Source organism: Necator americanus, chromosome IV (assembly GCF_031761385.1).
Source record: "Necator americanus strain Aroian chromosome IV, whole genome shotgun sequence".
In the NCBI taxonomy this organism is placed as follows: Eukaryota; Metazoa; Nematoda; class Chromadorea; order Rhabditida; family Ancylostomatidae; genus Necator; species Necator americanus.
In genome coordinates, this window is record NC_087374.1 from 1733543 (window position 1) to 1761123 (window position 27581).

A 27581-nucleotide genomic window follows, 5' to 3' on the forward strand; every position below is an offset into this window, starting at 1 on the left:
TCACTGGCTAATAATCTCGAACATGATAGCACTGACATGTGCCGCTGTGATCGTAATCTGATCGTTGTCGATGGATACCGGTGAGCATCATTCCTTTGTACTACTAACCTCCGAGAAGTGGCCGGCATGGAGCAGCTGAAGGAAATCGTTTACGACAGGGTACACAATCAGGTGTGTTAGTTCAACCTGGCGCAATACAAGTTTGAGTGTCGATGTTTCCAGAAATGGTTTACTGCGAGAGGATTGAAAACTTTAGCAGGTGCGACAGGATGGGGAGAGGAGGCGGTCAGTCATGTAGACGGATTCCACATCCGAAAACTTTTCTATAACATTCATTTTTGTAGCTTGCAAGGTTGATTGCTTGCATACTTTTCTTGATTCTTGTTACTAGTAAGAATTGGATTGTGTGTAACTCGATCCTTGTCGGCGTATCCTTGCTGCTCATGTATGTCTTTCCCGACGAAAGGCCTCCAGCAGAAAACATGCGAGTGTATTGGTGGGCCATTCTTGCGTTTGACGTCAAACTTATATGATATTTCGAGTGTTTTAGGATTTCTGCTTTCGTCGTAACGGCATTTGATCGCATGTTGGAAGCCTTTCCATTGTACTACGTCGGAAAGCTATGTGCTCTTCTCTTTCTACTAGTCGAACCATCATGTCTAAACGAAAGACTCAAAACACTACTTAAACTTACTGTAAGTAGTTTAAGCGAACTTTTTGGGTTAGCTTTGATGCACCGTGATTGAACGTGCCATCCATTACAGTATGATCCTATTAAAGATGGTTCAAGTAGCGATTAGCTGAACAATATGGCAACCCCTACGGTCACAAAGTATTCTGATCATTTTGGTTAATAAGGCCTGATAAAGGTTTCGTTCAACGTACCTTTCCGTGTCGTAGTGAGTATCATGCAACTGCAATGGTTACACCTAGGTCTAATGCAAATTTTCGCAGCATTTATCACAGTTGGAAAAGGGGCGAACGTTTCGTTATTGGTTTTATTCTCCATGCATTTAAATCTACAGAAGATGCGTTAGTTTTCTTAAAATGCTGCGGATCTCCATAATAAGTAATCCACTGCAACGTGTTCTGCATTTCAAGACAAGTCCTTTGCAAGTTGAAGTGAAAATTTTAGCCTAGAAGCTACTTCTAGACCGCCCCTCTAACATGGAGTTGAAGGAATTAGTTTCTTTGTCTTATCAATGTATACTAAGGTCAAAACGACATAGAGTGCGGTGCAGTTGCGTAAGCGGCTGCGCTCTAAGCGGTGCGTTGGAGCGTTGCGGGTAGGATCGAGAGCGGAGCTAGCACCATTCACCGTTGTCGTTGGTGATAGCTCCACCTCAGTCATAACCGCTAGTTCCACCGCGCAGCTTTGAGCGCAGCCGCTTACGCAACTTCATCATGCCTCGTGTCGTTTTGACTCGGCTATGGCTTACTTGACTTAATCAGCAGGCTGATATTATCTCCGATTGACTGCATGCATTGCTGTCCTTGAACAGAGCTCTGCCCAAGCCTCTCTATCTTCTGCGAGAGCTTGCACAGAATCAATACATTTGTCGCTGATCCATGCCCTGTCAAAGCTTACTTCTCGCTTGGACTGCTTATCCACGCCGAGTGTCCTCAAGTCCTCTTCCACCTCATCAGTCTAGAACTTCTGCTTTTGCACAGGTGGCGTTTTGCAACTTGAACCCGACAGACTGCTCAGAACTCGTTGAACAAGGCGATCTGCTGATCTCCTCAATACATTACCAAAGAAGCAAAGGCGATTTTTTTGTAGCCACTTCCTATAGCGGTACAAGATGTTGACATCTTCCGTGTGTCATCCGCCGGTACACAACATCGATTTCCTTGTATAGCTCTTCAATGTGGCCTAGGCCAAAAGTAGCCAAGCAGCCGTCTTAGCAGCTTCCTTTCCGTGCATTCAATACTCTCCATCACTGATTCACTGACTTAATTTCATTGGTGGTGAGGATCGACCACAAGTATTCAATTAGGAATTTAAATGCAGAGGTGGCCTTTGCGTACCTTTGCCAAATATCTTTCTCGTAGCTGTCATTTTCTTGAACCTACAGCCCAGATAACAGAACTCGAGGAGTTCGATCGGTTGTCCCTTCACTCTAATTCCCGTTCAAGGTCTCGAAGATATCCACATGTGCTTGCATTTATGAGGGCGTAGACGTAGTCCACAGGCTATAGGCAGTTTCGATACAAGGTTGAGAACATGTTGAAGTTTAGTAATGCCTTTCGCGAATATAACAGTATCGTCGGCGTAATCAAGATCGGTCAAAGGGCACCCTGAAGGGGCGCTAAAATGATGTCGGCAGGATATTGATTGACTGTTCTTCGATCCCTTTTCTTTCTTCAGTTACTACTTCGGTGTTGTATATCCCGCTGGTGTTCGAACTGCAGCAGTTGTTCGTTGGTTGATGTCATCGGAGACGAAGGAGTTTTCCCCGGGCTCCAGTGGCGCAAAGCGCGTTGAAAAGAAAGCCTCGATGCGGAGAGTCGAAAGCGGCGTTAATGTCCAGACCTGCTAATTGCACCGGCTCCGAATACCGTTGCCAGATTTCGATCACCCCCTGACAATGAACACCTGGTCAGTTGTAGATCGGCAGGAACGGAAGCCGGCTTGCTCATAATGTTTGATGATTTTTCGCTATGTTTGATAAGCCGATCCGGGAAGATACGCTCAAAGACATTGTACATTACACGCAGCAAAGAGATTCCTCCATAGTGCCTAGGGTCCGTGACGAATAACTTCTTGTGGAGAGGAATTAGGACCGTGTCTCCATAAATCCGGTGTCCTTCCGTCGATCGACATTTAACAGATGATGTCCGTCATCTCACGACTCCCAGAGACAGATAGAAGAAGATATTTCAGCGTTTCTGCAGAGACTGAGACCCGACTACACTATCATGTTCATGAATGTTGAAGTGTGCTACGAGAAGTGATTCAAACATTCTTGGATTGATCTTAGTTGTATACCGTCCACCAGCTCTGACCATCCACGTTCATCAAGTAGTTTTCGAGTAGTTTTCATTGTGACATCCTAATGCTCAATACATTTTGAAAATACGCAAAAAACATACGCAAAAAACGAAAAACTACACATGACTTTGGCACCAGAATCCCTACTGTGCAATTGAGCAGCCAACTGGCCATAATAACAAACACACTAACAATGGATGGTATTAGTTTTCGAAATGCTGTTCTAGTTAGAACCAATTCATAAAACTATAAATAAACTATATTCATAGAACTTTAACTGCTTTAAATGAAGAGCATCTACAACGCTTTTTGTTTCAGACTACTAGCCTCTCAGAGAATTTAAAAGAGCAGAAAAAGCCTCTCAGAGAAGTTAAAAGAGCAGAAAAAGAAAAAGATGTAGACAAAGGAAATGAGCTGGCGTCTGCAATTGGAAAGTTTGCAGGATCTCTGCTAACGGCGATAGGCTCCACCCGTTCATCCAATCCAACTCCACCAACAGCGCCAACAGTTGCCCCTCGAAAGTCCCCCAGTCCTTCGCGGCCAAAATCAGAAGGAAGCCTTCAGGGTGCTGTAAAAACAGCTACCCCTCGCAGTAAGACCCTATCTGGTGAAAGATCTGCTCCTGTTCCGACGCCGTATGATGCGAAACCTATATCTACAACGGCAAGGCCAACACTTGCATCAGGACAGTCAGTTGCTCGGGCACCAACAGCAACTGGACCACCGGTAGGTGTCGGTGAGAGGAGAAGCATAGCTTCAACATATGTCAACCTACCTAAACCAGCCGGAAGAAGTAGAGCGTCATTACGTCTTGATCCAACTCCTCAACGGGGAATCGGAAGCAAAACTAGCGATCCTAAAAAACCGAAAAATGCTCCTATACATGCTAAGGTACCAAAGTAGAGTTGTTCTCGTCAACATCAATAAACTCGTTTCTGGAAAATTAATTTCTTGTCATTCATATGGATTCTACACACTTTCAATTATTTCCCTCAGGTTCAATAGTAAAAACATGCCTTTAAGTGTTCATCACTCGAGAAAATTCAAAGATTCTATGCAAGAAGGATGAATCCTTAATGTTTCTTATCCCAGTTTTGAACTTGACGAGCCACTCTTGCGCTCTCCTCTTAGCAATAACAGAGTCAATGAATACAAAACAGATTTCCCTGGTTTCCACTACCTTTTGGCTGCGGCAGACCATAGAAAAACAGGTGGAAAATGTAGATTTTTGTCCTGGACCTGGAACGTCCATTTTTGCGGTCTGGATTGTGGATGCAAATGGTAAAAATGAAGAATTTTGAAGATTACTAAAACTACTTGTAGGAGTTCAAGGCTTCTCTTTGCAGGGAGTACGAACTTTCTTTTCTGCATACTTGCAATTGTTAATGATGTTCCTTCCATAGTACTTGTAATTTACTTTACTATATATAATATCAAAAAATTCTTTCCACAATTCCTTTCAAAGCAATTGCCGGTATGGAACTGTTCTTTAGGGAACCACATTTATTTACAACGTGTATTACAGAATTGTGAACAAATAATCTGAAAAACCTAAATTCTAAAGACAAATCCATGCAAAACGCAGCTTTTAAAGGAAATGGAGGAATATTTTTGTCAAGGACAATTGAATTTTGGAAGAGGAACATCAAAAATTTAGAAGAAAAACTGAAGAGGATAACAGAGTCTGAAGAGGACAGAAAACAGAGTCTATTTCAGATCCAAGAAGATTTTTTTATGTTTATTAAAAAGAAAAATGAACTATAGAATACTGTATTATTAATGGGATGACCCAATAACAGGAACATCTCCATAAATAAATAAAACGTATCTATAAACATCGGCAATAAATTCTAAAAAAAAACCTCTAATATTAAGAATTGCGTAGTAGATCTGGACTTTGGCCTAGTTTTCCTTTGTCCTCCTCACCATCCTCATATTCGAAAAGATGTTCGTTGCGGTAGAAAAATATTCGTGGATCACGGTACGTGCCACAGGATACGTCGAAAGAAATAGTAGTATTGATGCACGCTTCGCTTCTCCAGAGGTACCTGAGATATGTTTATACGTATATGTGCATGGATTAGAGAATATATATGCGTATCTTTGGCTGGCATCTTCCAGAAAATTTCACGATAATTTCCTACTCCTCGAAACATTGGAAAATTCTACTAACAGTGCTTTAATGAGCATTATAGTGTGTACAACAATTTTCTTCTTTTTGCATCGGATATATGGCTTTCTCATTACCCTAAAATCCCATAGATAAGAGCGGTTTAATTTACCGGTGAAAAATGAATTGGAATGAAATTGAAATTGAATGCAGTCACCCCTCTAACTTGATGGAAAATCGGAGAAGAAGTTTAGAAGAAGCTCCGCCCCTCAACTCTAAACCCCGCCCACTTAATAAACAATTCATACAGAAAAATAGCGATTTTAACGGAATTTCTGCCGGAATCTCTCTAGAAATGCCGAAATTTGATCTCTGGATAGAACTTGAAGAGCCCATTCGATCAGTAAAATTCCATAGATAAGAGCGGTTTAATTTACCAGTAAAAAATGATTTTGAAAAAATATTTTTAAAATTTTATTTGTATATTGAACAACAAGGACTCCAACATACCTAAACATAACACTAAACTTTTCCAATTTCTACTTCGTCATCATCGTTTATATTCATCATGGCAAAATCGTTTTTGAGATTTTCCAAATCACACAATGCTTTTTCAAAGCTATGTTGAATAACATCAGATGAAATGGATTGGAAACTTTCGCTAACTAAAAATGCAGCTTCTTCGTAGCTTCTTCGTTTTCTCTTTTGTTCCATACTTCAACGATCCATTCTTTCATCAATCCCTGATTCATCCAACCTTTTTCATTTGTTTTCACAATGACATCTGGAGGAAATTGTCCTTTTGGCATTAACTTCTTCTTAAAAATTAGCATTTGTTTAAGTTTCTCTCCAGCAGCAGTCACTCCCAATACAACAGTAAAATTAGATTTCTCATGGCCGGTAGAATCAATTTTAATGTTCTCTCGTCCCTTCACATCAACTGTCCGTTCATAGATGATATCAAAGGGAACTGGTACTTCATCAATATTTCCCAAATTGAAAGGGGATACGTTTAAGGCTTCAGCTGCAACGAACTTTCGAAAATCCGAGCATTTTTGTAGATGGTCAGACGGTAATGGTTGACCGACACTTGTTCTTCTTCGTACAGAGAGCTTTTTTCGCGCCATAAACAGGATGCACCAATGCGCAGATGCTTTAAAATTTTGGTGACCATGCTCTCCTGCTAATTCCTTTGCTTTGGTCCTTATTTCTTTCACCGTGATAGCTCTATTTTCTTCTCGTTTTTTGACAACCCAGTTGTAGATGGCATCTTCAACTTCTTCAACGCTTGGTTTTTTGTATCGTCGGGCTCTCTTCGTTGCTGGCATCTCTTGAGGATTTTGTCGATCAACAACCCACTTTCTTATCATTGCTTCAGTGACTTCAAAATGACTAGCCGCTGCCAAGGTTCCATGCAAATCACGATAATTGACGGCGTCTAGCTTGAAAGCTGCTGTATACGATTTACGACGTTTCATAGCAGGTGATACAGGATAGAAAAAGTATAGAAAACAGTAAGAATAAAGGTAGAGTTGTAGGCTATTATTGCGATAATCATGAGCACACAACGCCAAAAAAAACGTATAGAAACGTCAATTTTCATTTTCTAGCACAAACCGCTCTTATCTATGGACCGCTCTTATCTATGGGATTTTAGGGTAGTTTTTTTTTCACATTTGGAGCAGCTTAATGCTTTTTGCCCATATAGTAAACGAAAAAATTATAGGGCATGGTAAAGGAGCAACAAAGGAAAGCAAAAGTAAACCAAACAAACCAAACAATACAAGAACTGAAAAATTGCTAAAAGTTTGCTCACGGTATCTTCAATTAACCTAAAATTGCAAATTTTCTCCGCAATTTTTGATTTTTTTAAAAACAGAATTTCGTTCCCTACATCATATTCAATTATATGCGCTGGAGTTAACTAAAAACTAAAGTTAACTGAAGTGAAAAATCGAAGCAACAGGTTACTGAGAAAAAAAATTGCTGAACATTTGCCCGTGACTATATATGCATATGTAACAAAAAATGTTCGTGGTTGAAGGAAATGTGGACTTCTGAACGCACCAGTCCTTCCTCCTTCTTTCGAGATTATACGTATAGAACATTGAACATTGATGATTCCATTGAGGTTTCTTTGTCACAATAGTAGTTTCATCGGACTCTTCGCAACTTAAGCCGCAGTAAACTCGAGTTGTGTTCATCTAAAAGAGTTGATTAGGAAATCTTTGAGTCGATGATGGATCATGATCGTGTAAAGATATCACAATAATAACAAAAATTTGTGCACCTCATCCATTTCTTCGAAACATCCTGGGTTCTGTTCAACGCTTAATTTAGGATCCACCAACGAACATCTGGTATTGTTACCTCCATAATATTCGCATTTTAATTCACGATTTTCTGAATGCAAAATAATTAGTGATTGACTCGAATATTACGTAGATAGGAAGGGCTTAAATATTACGTAGATATATATTATCCAGGTACCCGTTTTCAGTTTTTTTTTTAACGAATGCGTGTCCTTTTATTTGGTGTATGTGAGACTTTGGCCTCAAAATAGCTTAGTTGGTGACAAGGCTGCTTTTTACGCGCGGGAAAATCTTGCGAGTCTGCTAAAACATTGCAGTGTCAGGGAAAACCTGGTCAAAGGCAGCGTCAAAGGAAATTTTGTACGTTAGGTTCAATTCACTAGCGGTTAGAGTTCGAGACGTAATTGTTAATATCGCAGCGAGAAGAAGAAAAGGATCTGTTACAAACGAAGAAGGAAAATACAACTGAAACACACGTACAAGTAATGAAGTATGTAGTAGGGTCAAAACGAAATGAAGTTCGGTGCGATTATGTAAGCAGCTGCGGGGTGTAGCGATTATTATCGAGAAAGGACCTTTGCTAACATCTCATGTCACGGCGTGGGTCCTCGCAGTTACGATGGCCGGAAGCATTGCTCAACCGCGTTCCGTAACGAAATGCACGCGCTCATACCAACGGCCTGGCGCATAGTCTGTTTCTCCCACGAAGCTCCGCCCACGCGAGGCTAGGCAATATAAAAGGTGCCGGTTTCGCAAGACTCTGACTGTCTCTATTTCGTAGTGATAGAAGGGCTTGGTTTACTTCGGCTTATTGCATCGTCTTTCACTTTCGCCCCATGTGCATGCAGTGGTGGTGCGTTGTGTCTCGCGTATAGACTTGAATACAATACGCACGTGCGTGACGCTGGAAAACACCGTAGTAGTGGGAAGGAAGTCTGAGTCGAAATACAACGTAACAGAAGGAGCGACCGGCGGTAATGGCGTGGTGGCAAACAGGCTTGAGCTAAATGATATGGGCTTTACATTGTTCTCCTTACTTCTTTACATATGAATTCTCCTTAACGGCAAGATACTGTAGTCTGCCATAATAGAGAAGTTGATGAATATGCGCTGAACACTGAACTGCAACACCTCTCATCGCGTGCGTCGTGCGGTTCACGGTGGTCCCACCTCGACTCCAACCGCTGTTTTCATCTCCTCGAGCACAGCCGCTTGCGACGAGCTTCACCTCGTTCTGGCCCGACTATACTTTACGTGCTTTGATACTTTACGATATCATCCCTCGAATATCTGCAGAGAGTCACACCACACTGATCTGTTCACCGAAGAGAAAAATATCTTTTCTACGAAAGATGAAATGAGAGCAGGTACGTTGAACGTTGTCGCTCGTAGTGGTGTAAAAAGTACATTTGTCCAGTAATTTTACCATCGACCCAAAAAGACGGAAAAATTTTAAACGCGCTAAGAATTCGTCTGGAAAGATTATGTCTTGAATTTTATTTTGACTTAGAAACGACCCAAAGAACCTAAGGGATAAATTTTATAAATTCTCGATTTTTTAACAGACGTCTCTCTGTTGCTCTCAACGTTAGCAAACTCATTCCTATTGCAAATGCCAAAGATAAAGAAGTCTAACTAAATTCCATGGCGAAAATATGAGAAGTGATATTGGAAAGGTGAAGGAGAAATAATAAAAGAAATAGGAGATGGTGAAAGGTAGATGAGGGCTATTATTGCAGAAAATTAGTAGATTAGTGATTTCCGTACAAGTCTATCTTGCGGTATGTACCTAGTGCTTTTGAAGGGAAAATGCGACTGTCATTGGCTACCGAAAGGAAGTGAGAAGTTTGAAACTTGCATGACTGAGTTCTGGAAAACTCTGGTACTTTATTATATGGAAACCATTGTTCAAAAAATTTTATAACACGGAAATAAATTCCAAATACACTTATCTAATACATAGATAGGTAGAATCGACGAGGACCCTGTTGAAAATGATTTCATAGATCAAATTTGTTTAGTCGTCTTTATTGAGAAACAAAAAAAAAACAGTTCTTGAGTAGCTGATGAGAAAAATCAAAGGAAAATATTTAAGGTTAATATTCCATTTCTATTTTAGGCTAATTTTATTAAGACTGGTAAATGCTACTACCTCATCTCAAGTTAAGAGGCATACTCCTTATCCTATGCTCACAGATGATGAAAACAATAAATAAAATTTCCGCAATAGAATGCGAGTCGAAAATTTTCATTAGAATAAAAAAAGAAAAATAAATAAATAAAAATAAAATATGATAATAAAGTAAATAAAAATAGATAGAATTTGCAGAATAAAAAATCCCGCAAGGGATTTCAAATCTTACTCCAGTAGTACGAACTGCTGACAGGAGCTGAATAAACTAGTGTGAGCAGAGTAAGAACTATTGGTAGTAGATCGCTGGAGTGCATAGCCTTTGGCTTGCTCGGTTTACGAAAGGCGGGCTGCTTAATTCGCAGCAATGTTCTGGTTTTGGCGGCTATGATATGCTATTCAATTATGCAGACCATCACACAAACAAGAAACGACGAGAAACAAGTGAGAAAGACAAGCGTTAAAGGCTGAAGACTTGACGTAGGCAGAAAATCCTGATTTCGGAGATAAACGATGCCTATACATGGGAATATTTCTTATTTCCCGTTTTTACGAACAATCTTAGCGCTTGTGATTGGCAACAATCGATCCCAGCCGGAAATTTTTGTTGTCGAAAATCATTTGTTTCCTACATCCGAAGAAGAAGAAGATTTGTTTCCTACATTTTAATTATTTCGTAATTTTCGTCCTGGACATTAGCGATACACGATTAAGTGGTGCTAAACCAAATAATTCTATAAAGATTATAACAATACTCGTAATTTCGTCCGAAAAGCATATTAGAAATAGCGGAAACATTCTTTTCAAAGAGTTACAAGATTGTTAAAACATTATTTCTAGAGATCACCTCGTTTTTCTTAGTAAAGGAATGACAGCGATGTATCAGCTGCAACTAAGATTCTAGAGGAAAAAAAACTCTCCTACAGTACGCTTAGGACGGTTCCACTTCATGCGAACTACGTCCTAAATCGTTACGTATTGTTGGAATTTCAGGCAAAGATAAGAATTACAGTAACGTTTCTCTTTACAGAACTACGGTAACGCATTCAAAAATTTGCTAACGTACTTTGATAGAGTTCTCGAGAAAGCAAGCATACTTATACCTCCTCCTTAGGTAGGTCCTCCTTGGCTCTTTTTAAACCACTTAGATGGGAAGATTCAAAAAGTATGTAGTCAGATTTTTCACAATTCCCTTCCAAATCTCAAAGTAGAATTGAAGTAGATAGAAAAATCAGGTCTACACAAAAAAGACAAGACCCATCTGTATGGATTTGAAGAGTTGTACTGCATGAAATCTAATGTGAGCGACACCATCCGCTAGCAAAAAAGTTGCATTCCTCATCAAATTTTACTGATTTTGGTCGTATTTCATTTTTGCATATGACTGTAGATGTTTTTTTTTTGATAAGATATGTGGCCAAAAACCATTTTTTAAGTAATTAATATGGGTTGAATTGACTGATAACATCTGGCTACTTCTTCAGAATTCTATTCTAATTGTAATTCTATGTAATGGTAAATAAAACGATAACAAAAACCGCTATGGCTACTTCATTTTAGTTCGTACTCTCATGAAGGCTGGTTTGAATAATCCTACATGTGAATCAGATGTACGTTAGGTTGATATTATTTCACAATTTTGACGTCAGGGATTTCATGCCGTATAAATACTTGCACTGCTTCAACTGTATCCTTTCACTCACAATTTAGGACATAATAAAAGCTCGTTTTCAAAAATTTGATGTGCTATGTACACCTAGTTTCTTATCATCATCTAAAGTTCAATAATAGCATAAAAAAGTTCTGTAACTTCTTGTCATATGTATTTCTAATTACATTGCGTACATTTATCCAGTCGCACATAAGCCCTCATAGTCCCTCAGCAATAATTCTTTAGAACCATCAAACAGCAAATTTTATTACTTACGTTGGATAGAAATCCACTTGCTTGTCAGGTGGGGGTCCAAATGTGAATTCAATCCAGTAAATTTATGTCTCTGCACCATCCAGGCAATCTTTCCCATTTTACCGTGTTTTACCTGTATATCTCCCCCAAACCAGTGAAATAACCTAACACCTAGTCTAGAGAGTCCTTTTGAAATGAGTTGCTGGTGTTTTATTGCTGAAGACATAATTAATTTTTACTAATACAACAGCACCTTGCGATCTCACAAAGAAAAATGAGAAGAACTTTAAAACTTTAGTTTCATTTTATATCTCTAGCAAATCTTGCCAAAAACAAAACCTGCTGGAATAAAAATACGAAATTATTTTAAAGTTGTGAGAGGGTCTAACAATGTGATGTTAGTGGCGCCAGTGCTAGTAGATGAAACCAGAAAAATGGCGGAGTTGAGCCAGGTCCAGGGCATTGAGATTATCCCAGCGCAGCGCAGCGCAAAAAAGGTAACTGTTGGATTAGAAGCACATTGGTTGGATGTAGAAGCACTAAAACTACGGCGGAATATGTGCATAAAATGTAAAAAATCGTCTTCTGTCGTAGCGTTTCTATTCGTCCCAACCTAACGTACGTCAGAGTATCGTTATTACAATGACAGCGATGCTCACATCTAAGTCAATATAAATCGGAAAGAAGATGAGGAAAGTAATGTCCAGTAATCCGAACAACCACCTGAACCAACAACTGTCCTGATCACGAGACTGGAAATTCTGGAAGGTGCGCCACAGTCTTCAAATTTTCGAAGATTATTTGATGCAAGAGAAGTGAGCACCACACAAAATTTTGAAGTTTGTTGTTAGGCGGAAGTTCGTTCGTTTGGTTATTGGATAATATGCTAGTTTGTGGATAGAGAAATGAGAAGGATAACCGGGACAGTGCCGTAAACAACCACCACACACCTGGAATGGAAGCGCAAATTAATAATTATTTATTAATTTTCGCTAATCGTCCTGAAAAACGACGTGGAAACTGTTTCGTTTCCTACGACGTACATTAAAACTTGCACAATCTCTGGTTCCCTCAGCGGCCTATTCATTGCTTCTACTTGAATAGGCTAGAGGAGAGCTGTTTGATCCTTCGTCGCTTGTTCTGGATGAGGCGCGTACACAACGGTGGTGGATTTCAGTTTATCTCGTAGGAACAACCGCCGTTTCCTATGCTGGTTTTAGGATGAATAAAAATAATTTAGTCGGGCCATTGTTTTTTACGTCAGTGACAGTTCGCGTGGCGTAAAAGGACCAGATTCTGGGTCTCCAAACTCGTCTCATCTTGCTCATTTGCAGGTGAACGCCATTTTAAAAATGCTACTGTCAATCAGACAGATATTTGGAGCTTCGTAATTGAAATGATGTTTATTTAGGCAAAAACATATTGAAATCGAAAGCGTGGAAGAAGTTCTAAAGCTGAAATACTCAGCGTAATTGTTCAACTTTTGCAGCCTGTGGAGAAAGAGAGGGTAGAAGGAATGGAGGATAGTCGAGGAAGGAAGGAAGAGAAAGGAGAAAACAAAATCTCAGATGCTTCCGAGAGAAAGAGGAAAACGAAGTCAGAAAAAGATAAAGAGGAAGACGGACAGCGTTCACAGCGAAAAAAGAAGCTGAAAAGTAGAGAGCAAATGTCGGAAAGACGAAAAGTTTGTGTTAGAATCTGATTTCCGTTTTTTCGGCTTCTGTTCTAACCTTTATTTGATTCCGAAGAAGAAAAAAAAGAGCCACGATGCTTCCGGGAGAAAGAGGAAAATGAAGTCAGAAAAGGATAAAGAGCAGGACGGACAGCGGTCAGAGCGAAGAAAGAAGTTGAAAAGTAGAGATGAAATATCGGAAAGACGGAAAGTTCGTATTTGGAATAGATCTTATGTTTTTCACGGCTTCTAACAATTCTCTGATTCTGAAAAAGAAAGAAAGAGCCTCATAGTGAGTCGGGAAAGTTGCTTAAAGGCATCACCCCACCAATCTGACGTGATATGGATATCCGATGTTCAAAGACTATACGGAATCGTAGATTGCAGAAACGGGTGGAATCCCTTTCATTTCTTTCTAATCGCCGTAAAAACGGGACGGAAGATGCGGCTTCGAGCGTTCCGACGCGCTACTTTCTACAATGAGTTCGATTGGAGCGCGCCGCATCTTCCAAGCCGTTTTTTTTACGGCAGTTAGGAAGAAATGGACAGAATCACCCTCGTCTCCATAATCTACGACCCCGTGTAGGAACTCTCCACCTGAAATCCGCACCACCCCAGATTTGTTGGGTGGTGCCTTTAATCCCTTTAGCGCTTTCAATGTAGGACAGTGCCGATACATGACCAGCTGTGTTAAACCAAACGATTCTTTTGAAAAACACATTTTTAAAACATCTCCCGAGAGAATTCTTTTTATCCTTTACAAGAAAGTTTTCGCTACAATATTGCTGAACCCCAGTTTTACCTCATTTTTCCAAAAAGTGAAAGGGGAACAACTGGAAATAAAGAAAAATTTTTACCTACTACCAACTTTTTATCCACTGTCAACTACTAACTTTTGGAAGAATAAAAACTATCAAAACTTTTCAATTAAAATTCTGGAAAAATTTCTTTGATAAAATGCTCTATGCAAAGTACGAGCTGAACTGATTTGTGTTGTAAGAACGTCAGGCTAGAGAAATGGTCAGAATCTCAGAAAGTCTTTTCTTTGTAGGACAGGAGTAACAAATAAATAAAATGAAAAATTAATAGGAGTAAATGGAAGATTAAAAATTTATTACCATAATGTGACAGCATATATCCATATGAAAGTTCACTACATACGTAGCCGTAGTAGATTCGCAAAATTTCCCATTTTGATCTCAATTGAATTAAAATAGAGAAAGTCGGATTTTTATATAATTGCTGAAGCGTGCAAAATGAGCACCACAAGAAGTGTGAAACTCTGAGCTTAGTCGAACATTCAGACAGGTCTTCTTCATAGGTGGCAATATGAGGTTGCCGGTGTAGGATATCGTTTCAGTTCCAGAACATTGTTTTTTTATGAACGTAAAGTGTAAAGTGTCCTGCGTTAATCAATCCGCTTGGGATGCGTCCCCACGTTCACTTCAATTCAGAATCGTTTGAGGTTACGAACGTGTAACTGGCCTATACAATGACTTGCGGTGGCTAGCCGATGTGTCAAGTCAGTGTTTTTATCCTCCCAGACAAGTCTGGTACCAATTTATCGACCCCGGAGGGACGAATGGCTTGGTGAGCACTAGGGTGGATTCGGACCTCCGACCGGTCGTTCAGGGAGCGGAACCTCTCAGTGCTACCCTACACCCGCCCCGGTCTTATGAACGTAAACATGACATAAACAGAGGCTAGTGGGGCTGGTTCATTTTAGTTCCCACTTCCATGAACGTTGGTTCGGATAATCCTACTGGTGAATCGAAGGTACGGTCATCGTGTTAGGTTAATGCTATCCTCGGATGTTCTCGGACAGGCTCTAACGATGGCGAATTCAACAATTGATAGATATTGGTGGATTGGTGCACTATTTCGCTGGATTTTAAATCACCTCATCCTTATTCGAATACCAGCCCTGACATGAAGAAACCTAAGTCTTCTTGGAATTCGGGTTTCTAATGATTTTGCGCACATTGATCTGTATGAACATAAGTCCACATAGATCACTTAGCAACATATGTTGAGAACGAGCAACAAACTTTGTTACTTATTCCGGATTAAAATGCGCTGCGTCAGACAGAGGCCTAACTGATAATGCAATTGTATAAAATGGCGTCTCTACACAGCACAACGTTCGATCAGTATTCTGCTATTTCCCCTAATATCCAACTTTGAGTGTTTTTGCAATGAATTGCTCCTATTTTCTTAGTAAAGATGAAACCCATTTCTGCTAATACAAAAACAACTTGCGGTCACTCTTATAAAGAATTTCCACAAACAAGGAACATCTACAAAGAGAGGTACGAAAAAACTCTTGTTTCTGTTTATGTTATTTCGGAAACTTTTCTCGGTCTCTTAAAACACAATGCGAAACTAATTCTATAATGTGAAAAGGTCTAACGCTAGCATTTCTGTCACATCAGTGATAAAAAAGGAGGCCGAACAAATGGTGAAGTTGACCCCGGTCCAAGATCTTAAGATTCCTCTAATATCACAGTCACTTTTTTTGCACCGACGGGACTGTCCCGTCGGTGCAGAAAACGTGACTGTGATATTAGAGGAACATCGGTTGAATAAATTTTGACTTAAACTGTTGAACATATCTGAGCCCATCCTGTTCGAATTTAAGCTACACCTCAAATAGTATCTAACTATTCATCGGTATTCCATAATCTGCGAAATGTTACATCTCGATTGAACTATCTATCACCAAGGGTACTCAGATCTTGTCTTACCACTTCCAAAATTTCCTTTTACAACCAGGAGACTGAGTTCGATATAGTACACTACTAGCAAGAAGTAAACAAGCATCCGTCTTAGTAGATTTCTTTCGGTCCAGCTCCACCGTAGACGATGGTGCCACATATCTGATCTCGCAGCTGCTATCTTTTTCAGCATACAACCCAAATTACAGAACTCGCCCACTAGTTCGATTGGCTTCCTGTTCGCCTTGATTCCCGATGAGGGTCTCGAGGAAACCTACATCTGCTTGCATTTGTCGGGAGTTGCAGTCATAGGTCACAGTTAATTTTGGCACAAGGTTCACATCAAGGTTCCAACTTTGGGCTACTACAAGCGAATTCCTACATCATCGCCTCAAGATCGACAGGTCGTGCTGGTGATGTTAAGACAACATCAGTGGGACACTGCCCAACTGTTCTTCGTTTGATGTAATCGACGGCGAAGATGAACAGAAAGGGTCCCGCTACAGTTCTTTGTTCCATTCTACTCTCCACTTGCAACGGTGAAGTACATCCGGCTCGCACTCACACTGCAACCGTTGTTCTTCAATCATTGTATTTAATTAAGTTTACGACCTTTCCTGGAATTCTGCGGGCCCTGTTAAGAAAACGGTCTACGTGAGGAAAGTCGAATACGGCTTCGAGGTCCAGAAACGCAGATTGCATAAGCTTGGAATACTGCTGCCTCGGTATTCCAAGGTTATGTAATCAGCGTATTATACTTCGGTCACTCTTCGGATAGTGGAAACCTGGCCAATAGCCGATGGACTAGGGCACAGTTGGCTTGTTCATCACGGGAAGTTCTTTCCTGATGTTTGGTAAGTCGATGCAAGATGATCTACTCCAGTACATTACAGGCAGGAGTGATATTCCTCCGTAATTCTTGAGTTCGGTAACGGATAAGTTCTTTTGAAGAATTGTAATAACAGGTCTCCATAAGACGTTTATCCATTCGTCAATCCAAATTGAACTGACGATCTTTGTCATCTCAGGAATTCCAGAAAAAGGAAGAAATTTCAGCATTTGTGCGTTAGTTCCATCTTCCTCAGCAGACCTTCCAATTTTTCCCCTCTTGAATAGAAACTGGAACCTCCAATTCCGTCGGTGATTCTTTATCGACCGCTGCGTAGGTTGGTTGCTGTTTCCCACTTGTAGTCGAAGTAGGACATACCTCATTTCATCTATGTCCTACTGCGGTATAGTCAGTCCTGCCTCTCCAATCGATGAGATGATAACCGATGGGTTGTTGGCGCAGTACTACCGAGAAACTAACTTGTTTTACAATTACCACTGAAAATGATGTACTGTAAAGCATTGTGGTGTAAGTACGATGCCGACACGCGAGACTAAGATTACATCGTGAAAAACTATAGAAATATTCCGAATTTTTAGCAGAAATCTAAGTATGAACAATGGAAGAGCGCTTGGCGATCACAAGTGACCTGTTTCTGTCCGTATCACTATGCAAACAGTTGATACCCTGTGACTTTAAACCTAATCACCATCACGGGAGTGACAACCACACAACCACAGTGACTCTCAGCCATAGGTGCTATAGTCGGAGCCAGTAATTCGACTCGCCTCACCTTTGGCGGAGGAACCCCGTTCACTTTTGGAAGGTATTCGAAGGGAGTCCCTTCACTTCTGGATGCTTGGCGAAGGGATCCTCATCACTTAACCTGCACCCCATCAGCTAGACCCTCTTCCCCTGAGGAGGGTTCAGCTCCTTATTGCACCCATGTTCTTGGTGCGCTATTTATTCTCCGCTATAAAACGGTAGAAATGAAGTTTGAATGAGCCTGCTCCATTCGTAAAGTGAAAGGAACAAGTTTTTTGGAAGCTCAAATTGCAAATACATCAGCATTTTCAATTTTTTGGATGGTATATTTTAATTCAACGCTTAAAAGTAATTCTTGTTATTGAAATTACACCAGAAAAGAACAATAAAACTCCTAATACTTTAGAAGAAGAACAATAAAAGGTCACCTCCGCCGTGGACGTGACGCGTTGAGCTGAAACAATACTGACAGAACACACTTAGGTGATGACTACATATGTAGAAGCAAAATCCGAATTTTGTGTTTACAAGCAAAAGCAGCGAATAATCAGTAGCAAGGCCAAAAATTACAAGTAATAATAATAAACAAGGTCAAAACAAAATAAAACAAAGATACAACTGGCTCAACAATTGCCCGCTTCAGTGCTACTGCAGAATTTTATAGACGGGATCACTTGCAAGTGGTCGTTATCTGAACATACAACCTTATTTTTGGAAGTTTTGGATTTTTGGAGTTAATTGAAATGTTGTTTATTTAGAAAAAAAAACATAGTTAATTCGAAAGTGTGGGAGAAATTTCAAGGTTGCAGTCGACTCAACTTTTGCAGCGTGTAAAGAAGGAGAAGAAGGATGATAAGGATAAGAAGGAGGATAAGGAGAAGAAGGATGATAAGGAGAAGAAGGATGAGAAAGAGAAATTTGCGGAAGTTTCTGAAAGAAGGAAAAAACAGAAAGAAGAAAAAGAAAGAGATAGAACAGTGGATGTTTCTGAGAGAAAGAGAAAAGCAAAAAAAGAAAAAGAGAAAGGCGCAGATGCTTCTGAACGAAGGAGAAAAATGAAGGCAGAAAAGGAGAAGGAGAAAGATGCACAGCTTTCCGAGCGAAAGAAAAAGCAGCAAAGCAGCGATAACAAGAGTGAAAAGTCGGAAAGACGGAAAGTTCGCTTTAAGGACTCATTAATTGTTTTAATTAATTTATTTTTCCTAATTAAGAAAGACAAGAAGCCGAGCGTAATGCTTAAAGTAACAGAACAGTTAGAACGATCAAAGGAAGCCGGAAAAAGCATAGTGAGTAAATGTTTTTATCAGCACAGTAATAATCGAAACGATATTTAAGCTTAAGGCTTTCTGCTCTAAATGACTGTCACGCCAGTTTCGTTTGCTCACGCTTTAGAGGGCATTGATTTTAATCTTTGAGATTTTTGCATTTATCCTAGGCTTCACTTTACGTTAGAAAATTGGAGATCGTAGTCAAGAAGTCAAAAGATGGGCTTTGTAAAATTAGTATTAAAAATTCTTCCCAGGAGCTTACTATTTTTGGACACATGCTCCTTTACACATCAATTCTGATGTGTTGGTCTCTTGGGAAATAAATTCAAAGTAAGATTGAAATCGTTGAGACTGGTAACTGAACTCATGTAGCATAAAAGGTAAGAAAAAAGGAAAAATTTATAGCTCTTGGAGGGAAGGTCTAAAAATTGGTGCCCTACGTATACGTAGATAAACACTTGCGAAAAATTTCTCAAATATTTCCCATGGCGTTTGCATATCTTTTGGCAATCTTACTGGCCATTCGAAATTACGGAGTTTGGGATGAGATTGGAAAAAATCTAAAATACCTCAGAGAAAAGAACAAGGGTCTGTGGTCTTTTCAAAAATGTGAAGAAGAACAAAAACAAAGCGGCCAAGCCATAGAATGCAAAAGGCGTTCTATTTAGATAAGCTTGGTTCTGTATGTTATTTGCAACTTTTAGTGATTCTCTCTCTCCTATGAAGAAATTTTCCAAATATGTGTTCGCTTAACTCGTAAGATGCGGAGCTTCCCTTTTCTGCAGTAATAGTTTTTCGGTAGTTTAGAGAACTGGACTGTGAGAAAATTGCTTCTTATCAGAATTGCTTTACCATTTGTCTTGTTGGGAATTAAAAAAAGCGTAAAATGGGCCCACTATAACTTTAAAAAACAACTTCGAATAATTAATCTAAATATTAGGTCGTGTCATCGTCAACACTGCTAATTTTAGGAGGATAAAAAGAAAGAAATGTCTATTGAAAAGGTGTCGGATGCATCCGAACGAAAGAAGAAGAAACAACGTAACTTCGACTTTGTTATAGCAGTGCTCAACTTGAAAAAAAATACAGGTTCTTTAGAGAGTTTCTTGAAATTACGCGTGAAAAAGTTCGTGACTTCTTTACAAAAACCGGACAATAAAGGTGGGCATCAAGTTTATCCTTAAAACTTAAGTAAAGAAGCTTAGGTAAAAGATACCACAAGACAGCGACGGTAGATTTGAGCTGGCGCATGTTACGGCTCAGCGCGGCTTGTCCTGCATCTTTGACGAGAGCTGAGTTGTCCTCGAATATATGTATTTGAGCCAATTCTATTCACTATTCCGCTAGATCTTGCAAAGAGCCTATTCTGTCGCTGTTTTACATTCATAGGCTGCAGCTAGTTTTCGCAAGGTCGATGGCATGTTGCAGTGTTGCGCTTGTTAGAGCAAATGTTACTCCATCGTCGCTGTACCCGAAACTGCGGTCCAAATGGTGCCAGAACCACATAAAAAGTATGATCAAAAGGATTCTCAAGTGTTCTTCGCACGTTATCGATGCGAATTTGATTAGAAAGGGTTCTGCAGAAGTCCATATGTTCGCTCGCTTCGCTTTAGTCCACTTTCCACTTCGAATGATAACGTACATCCGTTGGTTTTTTTTGTCGAATCACTTCGAATGATAACGTACATCCGTTGGTTTTTTCTTATCAACATCAGCGCAGCAACTGGAGTAATCTTTCGCAGTGAAGATAAGACGACAAAAAAGACTGCAACCAAATATTCTAGCAAAGCGGACAGTGCGTCTTCATTGGCGTTCACTTTTCTGCGGCTAGCGGTTCGAATTCACGTAGCGGTTGTTTGCTGTTGAGGATTCCATGTTCACCTTTCACCCTGGGCATTTCACCTTTGATGCTACAAAGTCTTGGGCATTTGACCAATTAGATATAAAGCCATGGCAGAGTGCTGAATTTCACATGGTCGCATGAAACGACTTGAAAACTTTGGTAATGAAACGAAAGACACAAATGCATTTGCTGTGTCATCTACTCTCAAAAATGTTGCAACACAATGACACATGTACTTGAAGGCATCACCCCACAAATCTGGCGTGGTATGGATTTTTGTTGGAGTATACCTAAATCGGGTCGTAAATTATGAATACAGCGGTGGTTCCGCTCTTCTTTCCCTGCATCACTGTAAACAGATGGCTTCTGAATGCTGTTCCTTACGACGTCCTCTATTCGAACACGCCACCCCTCGCCTGCGATTCGTCGAATGAAATGAATTGTCCACTGAGGCGTCCGGACGGATTTCCGACGAATCGCAGGCGGCGTTGGGGCGCAAAGGTGGCGCGTTGCAATAGAGGATGTCGTAAGGAACCGCATTCCAAAGCCGTCTGTGTACACGGAGATGTAGGGAGAGATGAGCGGAACCACCCCTGTATTCATAATCTACGACCCGATATAAGTATACTCGAACGAAAATCCTTACCACGCCAGATTCGTGAGATGACGCCTTTAAACAAGTGTTACTTTTCAACGTTCAGATACGAAGCCGAAAGAAAACCTTGACAAAATAGGAACCGCTGAAAAACTTAACAGGGTGAGGGAGATTTTAGAAAAGTGAAAATGTAACCTTATATTATGCAATGAAGGAATCGATAAGATGCATTCAGTACTGTTTCAGTACTGAATAGATCTATCGAATTTCGATAAGGGAAACTTTTTCTTTACAACTGTTATACTATTACTATTATTTACGTTCCAGGATAAAGCTCCTAAGGGACCCACAGAAGTACAAAAAACTGCATTCACCACGTTCGTCAAAGTAGGTTGTAGATGTTCTTAGTTCTTGTTTTTCGGATGAATGATTATTGTAGGCGAGCAGAAGACTCTCGCAGTTTTTTTTTTTTGCTAAAAAAAAAGTACGATCAGAGTATGTAGATTTTAGGGAGTTTTTGAGAATGGAGTCGAAGGCCTAATAAAAGAGTTTGCGATACTCAAACCTTATCTTGCTACTAATTACTCGAGAGAAATCTTTGATCAAAATATGGCAAAAAACAGATATAAAGGTATATTTTTACTCGTTTATAGGAGAAAATAATCATAATCTTCCATATACATCTCATGATATGTAGTTCCCGGTCATTATCTTCAGATGTCATTTGTAACGACAACACTCGGGTTATCATAAAAGACGGAAAAGGTTCCGATTATATCCATGCTAATTATGTGAAGGGGAACAATCTTCTTAATACATTCATATGTACGCAGGTGTGCTCTTCACAAATCACTGCAAAAACTCCTATCTTATTTAAAAATGAAATGAATAAATAATAACGATTGTGCATGAATAACAAATTTTCATGCACAAAAAAAAACCTCCGATTCAGGGCCCTATGATTAACACGATCGCAGATTTTTGGCGTATGGTGTTATGCGAACAAGTTTCACATATTGTAATGTTATGTGATACTATAGAATGTGGAAAGAGTAAATGCGAACAATACTGGCCAAATTCTCAAGATGAGAAAATGGAGGTTGGAGGTAAGAGTTACTATTATTTATTTCTATTTACCTGACATATCTTTTATTTATTTTTTAATATATGCAGTTTTCTTGAGCACTTTCTTTGTTAGTAGGCCTAAGGCGGTCTTGACCAGGTATGTTCCGTTCTTGAAGGGTTCCTTAAAGGGATCACCCCACAAATCTAGGGTGGAGCGGGTTTCAGGTGGGTTATGTTTATACATGGTCGTAGATTATGGGAAGGAGGGTGATTCTGTCTATTCCGTTTCTTACTGATTGCCGTAAAAGACGGTCTGGAAGATGCGGCTTCGAGCGTAACGGGGCGCTGTTTTCTACAACGAGTTCCACTGGAGCGCGCCAGCGTTGTGCATGCGTCGCATCTTCCAGGCCGGTTTATACGGCAATTAGGAAGAAATGGACGGAATCACCTTCCTCTCCATAATCTACGACCTTGTTACAGACATTACCCACCTGAAACCCGTACTACTCCAGACTCGCGGTATGATTCCTTCAACCACTACGTCTGCTTACTGTGTAGCACTGACCAAGCATGATTAGCTTGGTGGTTGGTTTGTGACCAAGCCACTAAAGGGTTCTACGTATTTTTTAAAGGCAGACATTTGTCTTTTCATACCCTAGCCACACCTGGGTCAAGTTCAGCCCCTTGTGGTAAACCTCTCTCCAAAAAAAAGTAGAGAGAAATTCGAGATCAGCTAAAAATTGCGATGAGGCTTCCCTTATAGAAAAACTCTACTGTCTCAGTGATTGATCCATAAATAACTTCGCAGACTCTTGGCAGTACCGAAAAGCAGCTAACTTTACTGTTTGCCTTGTGTACCACAGGATGATGCATCACGATGCACCCATCTGTGGTGAAGAACGTTTGCAAGCCGTGGAATGGTGTAGCACAGTCGGCAAGAGGTTCTGCTAAGCCTGAACAATCGACCGCAGGTTCGAAACCGCCCCAGCGCCAACCAAGCCTTTCATTCCCTCGGGATTCAATAATTTTTTTCTTTTTTTTTTCTTAATATTTTCTTTCTTATTTTTCCTTCTTTGTCAATTTTTAATTTCATAATATGTTAGCTATTTCCAAACAAACCTGCGCATCGATAATTATAGTCTTGAGTCTTTTCTGCAAAAAAAAAAAGCTGAAAATAAGCAGAGGTTTGAATTGGCCTGTTCGCATATGCGAATACGGAAAACTATACGAAATAATCGAGACGAAAAATAAGGTTAATTACGAGTAACCCTATCCAGAGGCAACTTGGAAGTGGCCGCTTTTCCTTTCCTCACCGATGACAATTATCATGTAAACTAATTTCATGAAATTGTTGATCATGCCACTTTCAGACCTGGTGCTCACTAACATAAAGATGAATACAAGCGATAGTCATGTAACGAGATCAACAATCTCAGTACAAGTTAATAACGGTCCACACTATTTTGTGAAACATCACCGATGGAAAACATGGTATTTTTCCTACATTCAAAATCTATTTTAAAAAAAGTGGAATTGAGTTGCACACAGGCCTGACAAGACCGTACCAAAATCGTTATTGGCTGTCTTTCGGATTTTGCAAGTAGTACGCAGCACTCCTAATCCAATCATTGTACATTGCTCTGCAGGTATAGGGCGAACGGGATCAATGGTAAAGTTCTCATTTTCTTATCGAATAAACTTTTACTCTCAAAATTTTTTTGAGAATAATTTCTTTCAAAAATTGACAAACTTTCAAAAACTTGAAAGAGCTCCTAGTCTTAGATGCCTGCAGACGCCTTTTCAGGTCGCTATCGAGATGTCCTTACAAACTTTGCTTGCTGGTGAGAAATTGAACTTATTGGAAACATGCCGTAAATTGAGAGGTGAATGTTGTCATTAATATTATTTTTTCACATGCACCAATAGCGCACCAAAAAAAAGGAAACACACTTTCTTCAAGTCAGAACAAACAGAAGTAAACTTATAATTATTTTTTTTTTTAAATCGCAACAAATTTGTTGTTAATGGAAGCTGGTAGTTTTTTTTTTTCTTTTGACATAGTTCAGAAATGATCGAATAGGGCGAAGCAAGTCAAAAGAGGCACAGTCGCAAGATATTAGTATCCTAGTTAGTAAATAAGTTTCATACGATATACTCTTGATGGCTTGGGAGGAGCGGAAGAGTGGTCATGCAGTTAAATGAAATAAACATAGGTATAGGAAAAAGAATGCAAAAATAATCTTAAAAAATGTAGAATAAAAATTTAAATATGAATAAAGACAACATAAATGTAGAAGACAACAAACATTTGTCAAGAGAAAAAAAAACAGTTGTCATTGATGGAAATGTGCGCTCCAGTTTCATAAACTGCGCAAACGACACCCACAATCCTGCAATTAGCGCTTGACTCGCACTTTATTCACATCGGGTGTCAGGGCAAGAAACTCTCGAGCCTACAGTACAATGGAGGAGTTTTCTTGAGGGAATCGTTACAATATTTTTTTAGAAGCAATCTATCGAATTACAGATCAACGAATGCATAGCGTACAAGTAGAAGTACAGTACGTCTACATAGCTGAGGCATTGTGCGAATACGGTAGAGCTATGGGCTACTGGAATCAACCAGAACTTCTTCAGGTACCTCGTAGCATTAGAAAAACCGTGCTTTTGTTTGTTTCGTTTACACGGAGTTGTGAATTTTTCCAGATGTTCACCAAATTCAAGACCTCGTTCGATGAATATGTAGCCAGACTGCCTGTTCCCGGTCAACCACCTGCACAGATGCCCGCTCAACAGCAAAATGCTCCGCCGCCTAACGTTCCAGGTCCACTCCCTCGTCAAAATACGCCGGCACTATTACCCAATATCGAGCCACTGCCACCTATTGGTCTTGTACGAGCACAACCGGTGCAACCGCAGCTCAATCCGATTGGACCGCCGCCGGCAGCACCAGCGCAGCCGCAGGTAGCACCAGTGCAGCCACAGGCAGCACCAGCGCAGCCAAATTTAGGCGCTGTTCCTAATGGAGTTTTTCAAGCACCGGGTAACTGGATCATCATTTGAATCACGTCATAGATCATTTAAATATGTAACTGTATGTAGGTATAACGCCAGAACAACAGCAACGAGTATTACAAACTCCGGTAGTGGTTCCAACTGTCTGAGGTGAAAATTGGCGCTGAGGTGGTAGGGATTTTCATACTATCATTGCTCCAACACGATACTTGTTATATAGATCGCTGTTTAGGAGAAGGACAAATTTTTATGTATATTTTTCGATGTGAAAATTGACGAAACGACAAGTTAAAACAATGTCAAGTATGGCATTCATTATATTTGCGAATAATATAATATGATTGCCAATAAATCGTTCCATTATGTGGAGTTTTGAACACTTCTCAAATCATAGGTGCGATAGGGAGGAGCGGGACTCTCCTCAGGTGAAGGGGGTTTGGCTCATGAGGTGCAGCTCAAGCTACGAGGATCCTTTCGCCGACTATCCAACAGTGAAAGGAATCCCTTCGCCATCCTCCCAAAAGTAAAGGGTTGAAGAACCGGCTCGGACAATTGTATGTATCAAATCACTCATCTGTATTGTTTTCGGGCTTATTTTGGAAAGATCCGCAGGTAGATGTGAAGAGGAAGATGTATAACATCATCCGACACCGCTTTCTTTTTAAGACGTCTCAAGGGGATTGAACAGAAACGCACTCATTTCCGTAATCTGCAACCCAAATTCTATGTTTTTCCTGAGGTTTCTGTACCACGTTAATTTCGTGATATGCTGCCTTTAATTAGTTTAGGACTAAGTCTTAAACGCAGCATATCACAAATGTGACGTTGTGAGGGAATCCACCGCAAAAGCTGGAGATGGGCGTTGTAGATTGTGGGATCAGGGTGGTTTCGGTCACCTCTCCCTAATCGTCCTAAAAAAAACGGCGTGGGAACCGCTTTATTTCCTACGAGGAACGCTAGAACACTTTAACGTAGAACACTGTATAGAACGCTGTGGCCCCCCCAGTATTCATTGGTTTCTCACCTGAATAGGCACTCGAGAGGAGCTCACTGGCCTTCGACCGCTGCGCAGCTGTCGATGCGGTGCGTGTATGAGAGTGGAGCGTTGTAACTGAAATCGTCGTGAAAAACGGAGTCCCATGTCCGATTCGCGGGGTGGTGCCTTAGAAAAAGAGATCGCAAGTCGTAGCGCAGTCAGCTTCGCTGCGTATCATGCGCAAATGTATATGTACATTGTATTCTGAAAAAAGTAACGAAGGTGGATGAGGATGTAAATCCTCTCCACATATATAAAGCAATGAATGAGCACTGAAAAAGAGACGGTTAGTGGCGGCGAGGCACCGTCACTGTACTGAGTTGGGAAACAATTCAAAGCAGTTTTTTTTTGCACTAAAAAATGCAGTTGGAAACAAAAGGTACCAGCAAGGTGTACCCATGACTTGGTTGGGAATTTTTTCATTTCTAAGAAAGTAATGTTTTGCTTTTTTTAATTTTATTGATTCTTGTTTTTGCAGATTAATTAACGAAGGGGAAGTGAAGAGGACAAAACGGTGCATTTCCGGCATTTTCTGCTTTTTGGATTTAAAGGCATCACCCCACGTATCTGATGTGGTATGGATTTCAGGTGGAGTATTCGTACACGAGATCGTAGATTATGGAGGGGGTGATTCCGTCCATTTCTTCCTAATTGTTGTAAAAAACGGCCCGGAAGATACGGCTTCAGGCGTTCTGGCGCGCTATTTTCTACAAGGAGTCCGATTGGAGCGCGCCAGCCTTGTGCACGTGCCGCATCTTCCGAGCTGTTTTTTACAGCAATTAGGAAGAAGTGGACGGAATTACCCCCTCTCCATAGTCTACCATCCCGTACACGAACACTCCACCTGAAGTCCGTACCACCACAGATTCGTGGTATGCTGCATTTAAATAAGGTGTTAAAATCGCGGAAGCTACCAATGAGATTATAGATAAGGAGTACATGCTATTGCTATTTTCATCGATCATAAACTATACAGGAGATTTCGTACCCATCTTGTGTACTGGAAAGCGTGGGATGAGGTATGAAAAATTACAAAAGAAAGAAAAAAGAGCAAAAAGGCATGAAAAAACAAGAAAAGGTGATGAAGAACAATGTGAATCATCGGAAATCTATTGAATGATGAGTAGAAAACATGCAAGATGATAGGAAAAACAAATAACGCTTTTTGTTCAAAAAAAAAAAAAGAAAAAAAAAGAAATGAAATTCTTATCAACCTACAACAACTAATCAATCGGTGTATGTTCCGCCTTTACGGTCAAAATTCCCATTTTGAAACGCGAAGATAAGCGGTACGCGGTACTTTCAAATATTATTTCTTCACCACACAC

At 40.2% G+C, this 27581-nt stretch overlaps 4 protein-coding genes across 8 annotated transcripts; 2 read left to right on the forward strand and 2 right to left on the reverse strand.

Moving 5' to 3' along the window:
- Positions 1 to 126: 126 nt before the first annotated feature.
- Positions 127 to 3895, forward strand: RB195_000156 (uncharacterized protein; the record flags this gene model as incomplete). 2 transcript variants are annotated; one of them, XM_013447192.2, is made up of 5 exons in its annotated part: positions 127 to 171; positions 223 to 285; positions 345 to 496; positions 551 to 695; positions 3311 to 3895. In XM_013447192.2, 5 exons carry the CDS (start codon positions 127 to 129, stop codon positions 3893 to 3895), a joined length of 990 nt encoding a protein of 329 aa, XP_013302646.1. The 2 variants fall into 2 exon arrangements, with proteins under 2 accessions (XP_013302646.1, XP_064052215.1); XM_064196334.1 differs by lacking the exon at positions 3311 to 3895 and adding an exon at positions 765 to 800.
- Positions 3896 to 4862: 967 nt separating this feature from the next.
- On the reverse strand, positions 4863 to 8103 carry RB195_000157 (uncharacterized protein; the record flags this gene model as incomplete). Of its 3 annotated transcripts, none has more annotated exons than XM_013447193.2 (4): positions 4863 to 5040; positions 7170 to 7306; positions 7393 to 7505; positions 8088 to 8103. In XM_013447193.2, the coding sequence occupies 4 exons, from the start codon at positions 8101 to 8103 to the stop codon at positions 4863 to 4865; spliced, it is 444 nt and encodes a 147-aa protein (XP_013302647.2). The 3 variants fall into 3 exon arrangements, with proteins under 3 accessions (XP_013302647.2, XP_064052216.1, XP_064052218.1); XM_064196336.1 differs by lacking the exon at positions 4863 to 5040 and adding an exon at positions 7023 to 7026; XM_064196335.1 differs by lacking the exons at positions 7170 to 7306; positions 7393 to 7505; positions 8088 to 8103 and adding an exon at positions 5166 to 5236.
- Positions 5768 to 6580, reverse strand: RB195_000158 (uncharacterized protein; the record flags this gene model as incomplete). The annotated part of the gene is made up of 1 exon (XM_064196337.1): positions 5768 to 6580. One exon carries the CDS (start codon positions 6578 to 6580, stop codon positions 5768 to 5770), a length of 813 nt encoding a protein of 270 aa, XP_064052217.1.
- A 3013-nt stretch (positions 8104 to 11116) lies between the features above and the next one.
- Positions 11117 to 25366, forward strand: RB195_000159 (uncharacterized protein; the record flags this gene model as incomplete). Of its 2 annotated transcripts, XM_064196339.1 has the most annotated exons (19): positions 11117 to 11155; positions 12941 to 13135; positions 13200 to 13305; positions 14850 to 14899; positions 18259 to 18588; positions 18643 to 18717; positions 19671 to 19740; positions 19798 to 19860; positions 21244 to 21299; positions 21465 to 21524; positions 21648 to 21768; positions 21855 to 21970; positions 22090 to 22243; positions 23573 to 23693; positions 23751 to 23871; positions 24007 to 24085; positions 24730 to 24839; positions 24909 to 25245; positions 25305 to 25366. In XM_064196339.1, 19 exons carry the CDS (start codon positions 11117 to 11119, stop codon positions 25364 to 25366), a joined length of 2265 nt encoding a protein of 754 aa, XP_064052220.1. The 2 variants fall into 2 exon arrangements, with proteins under 2 accessions (XP_064052220.1, XP_064052219.1); XM_064196338.1 differs by lacking the exon at positions 14850 to 14899 and having other exon boundaries at positions 13200 to 13334.
- Between the last annotated feature and the right edge of the window lie 2215 nt (positions 25367 to 27581).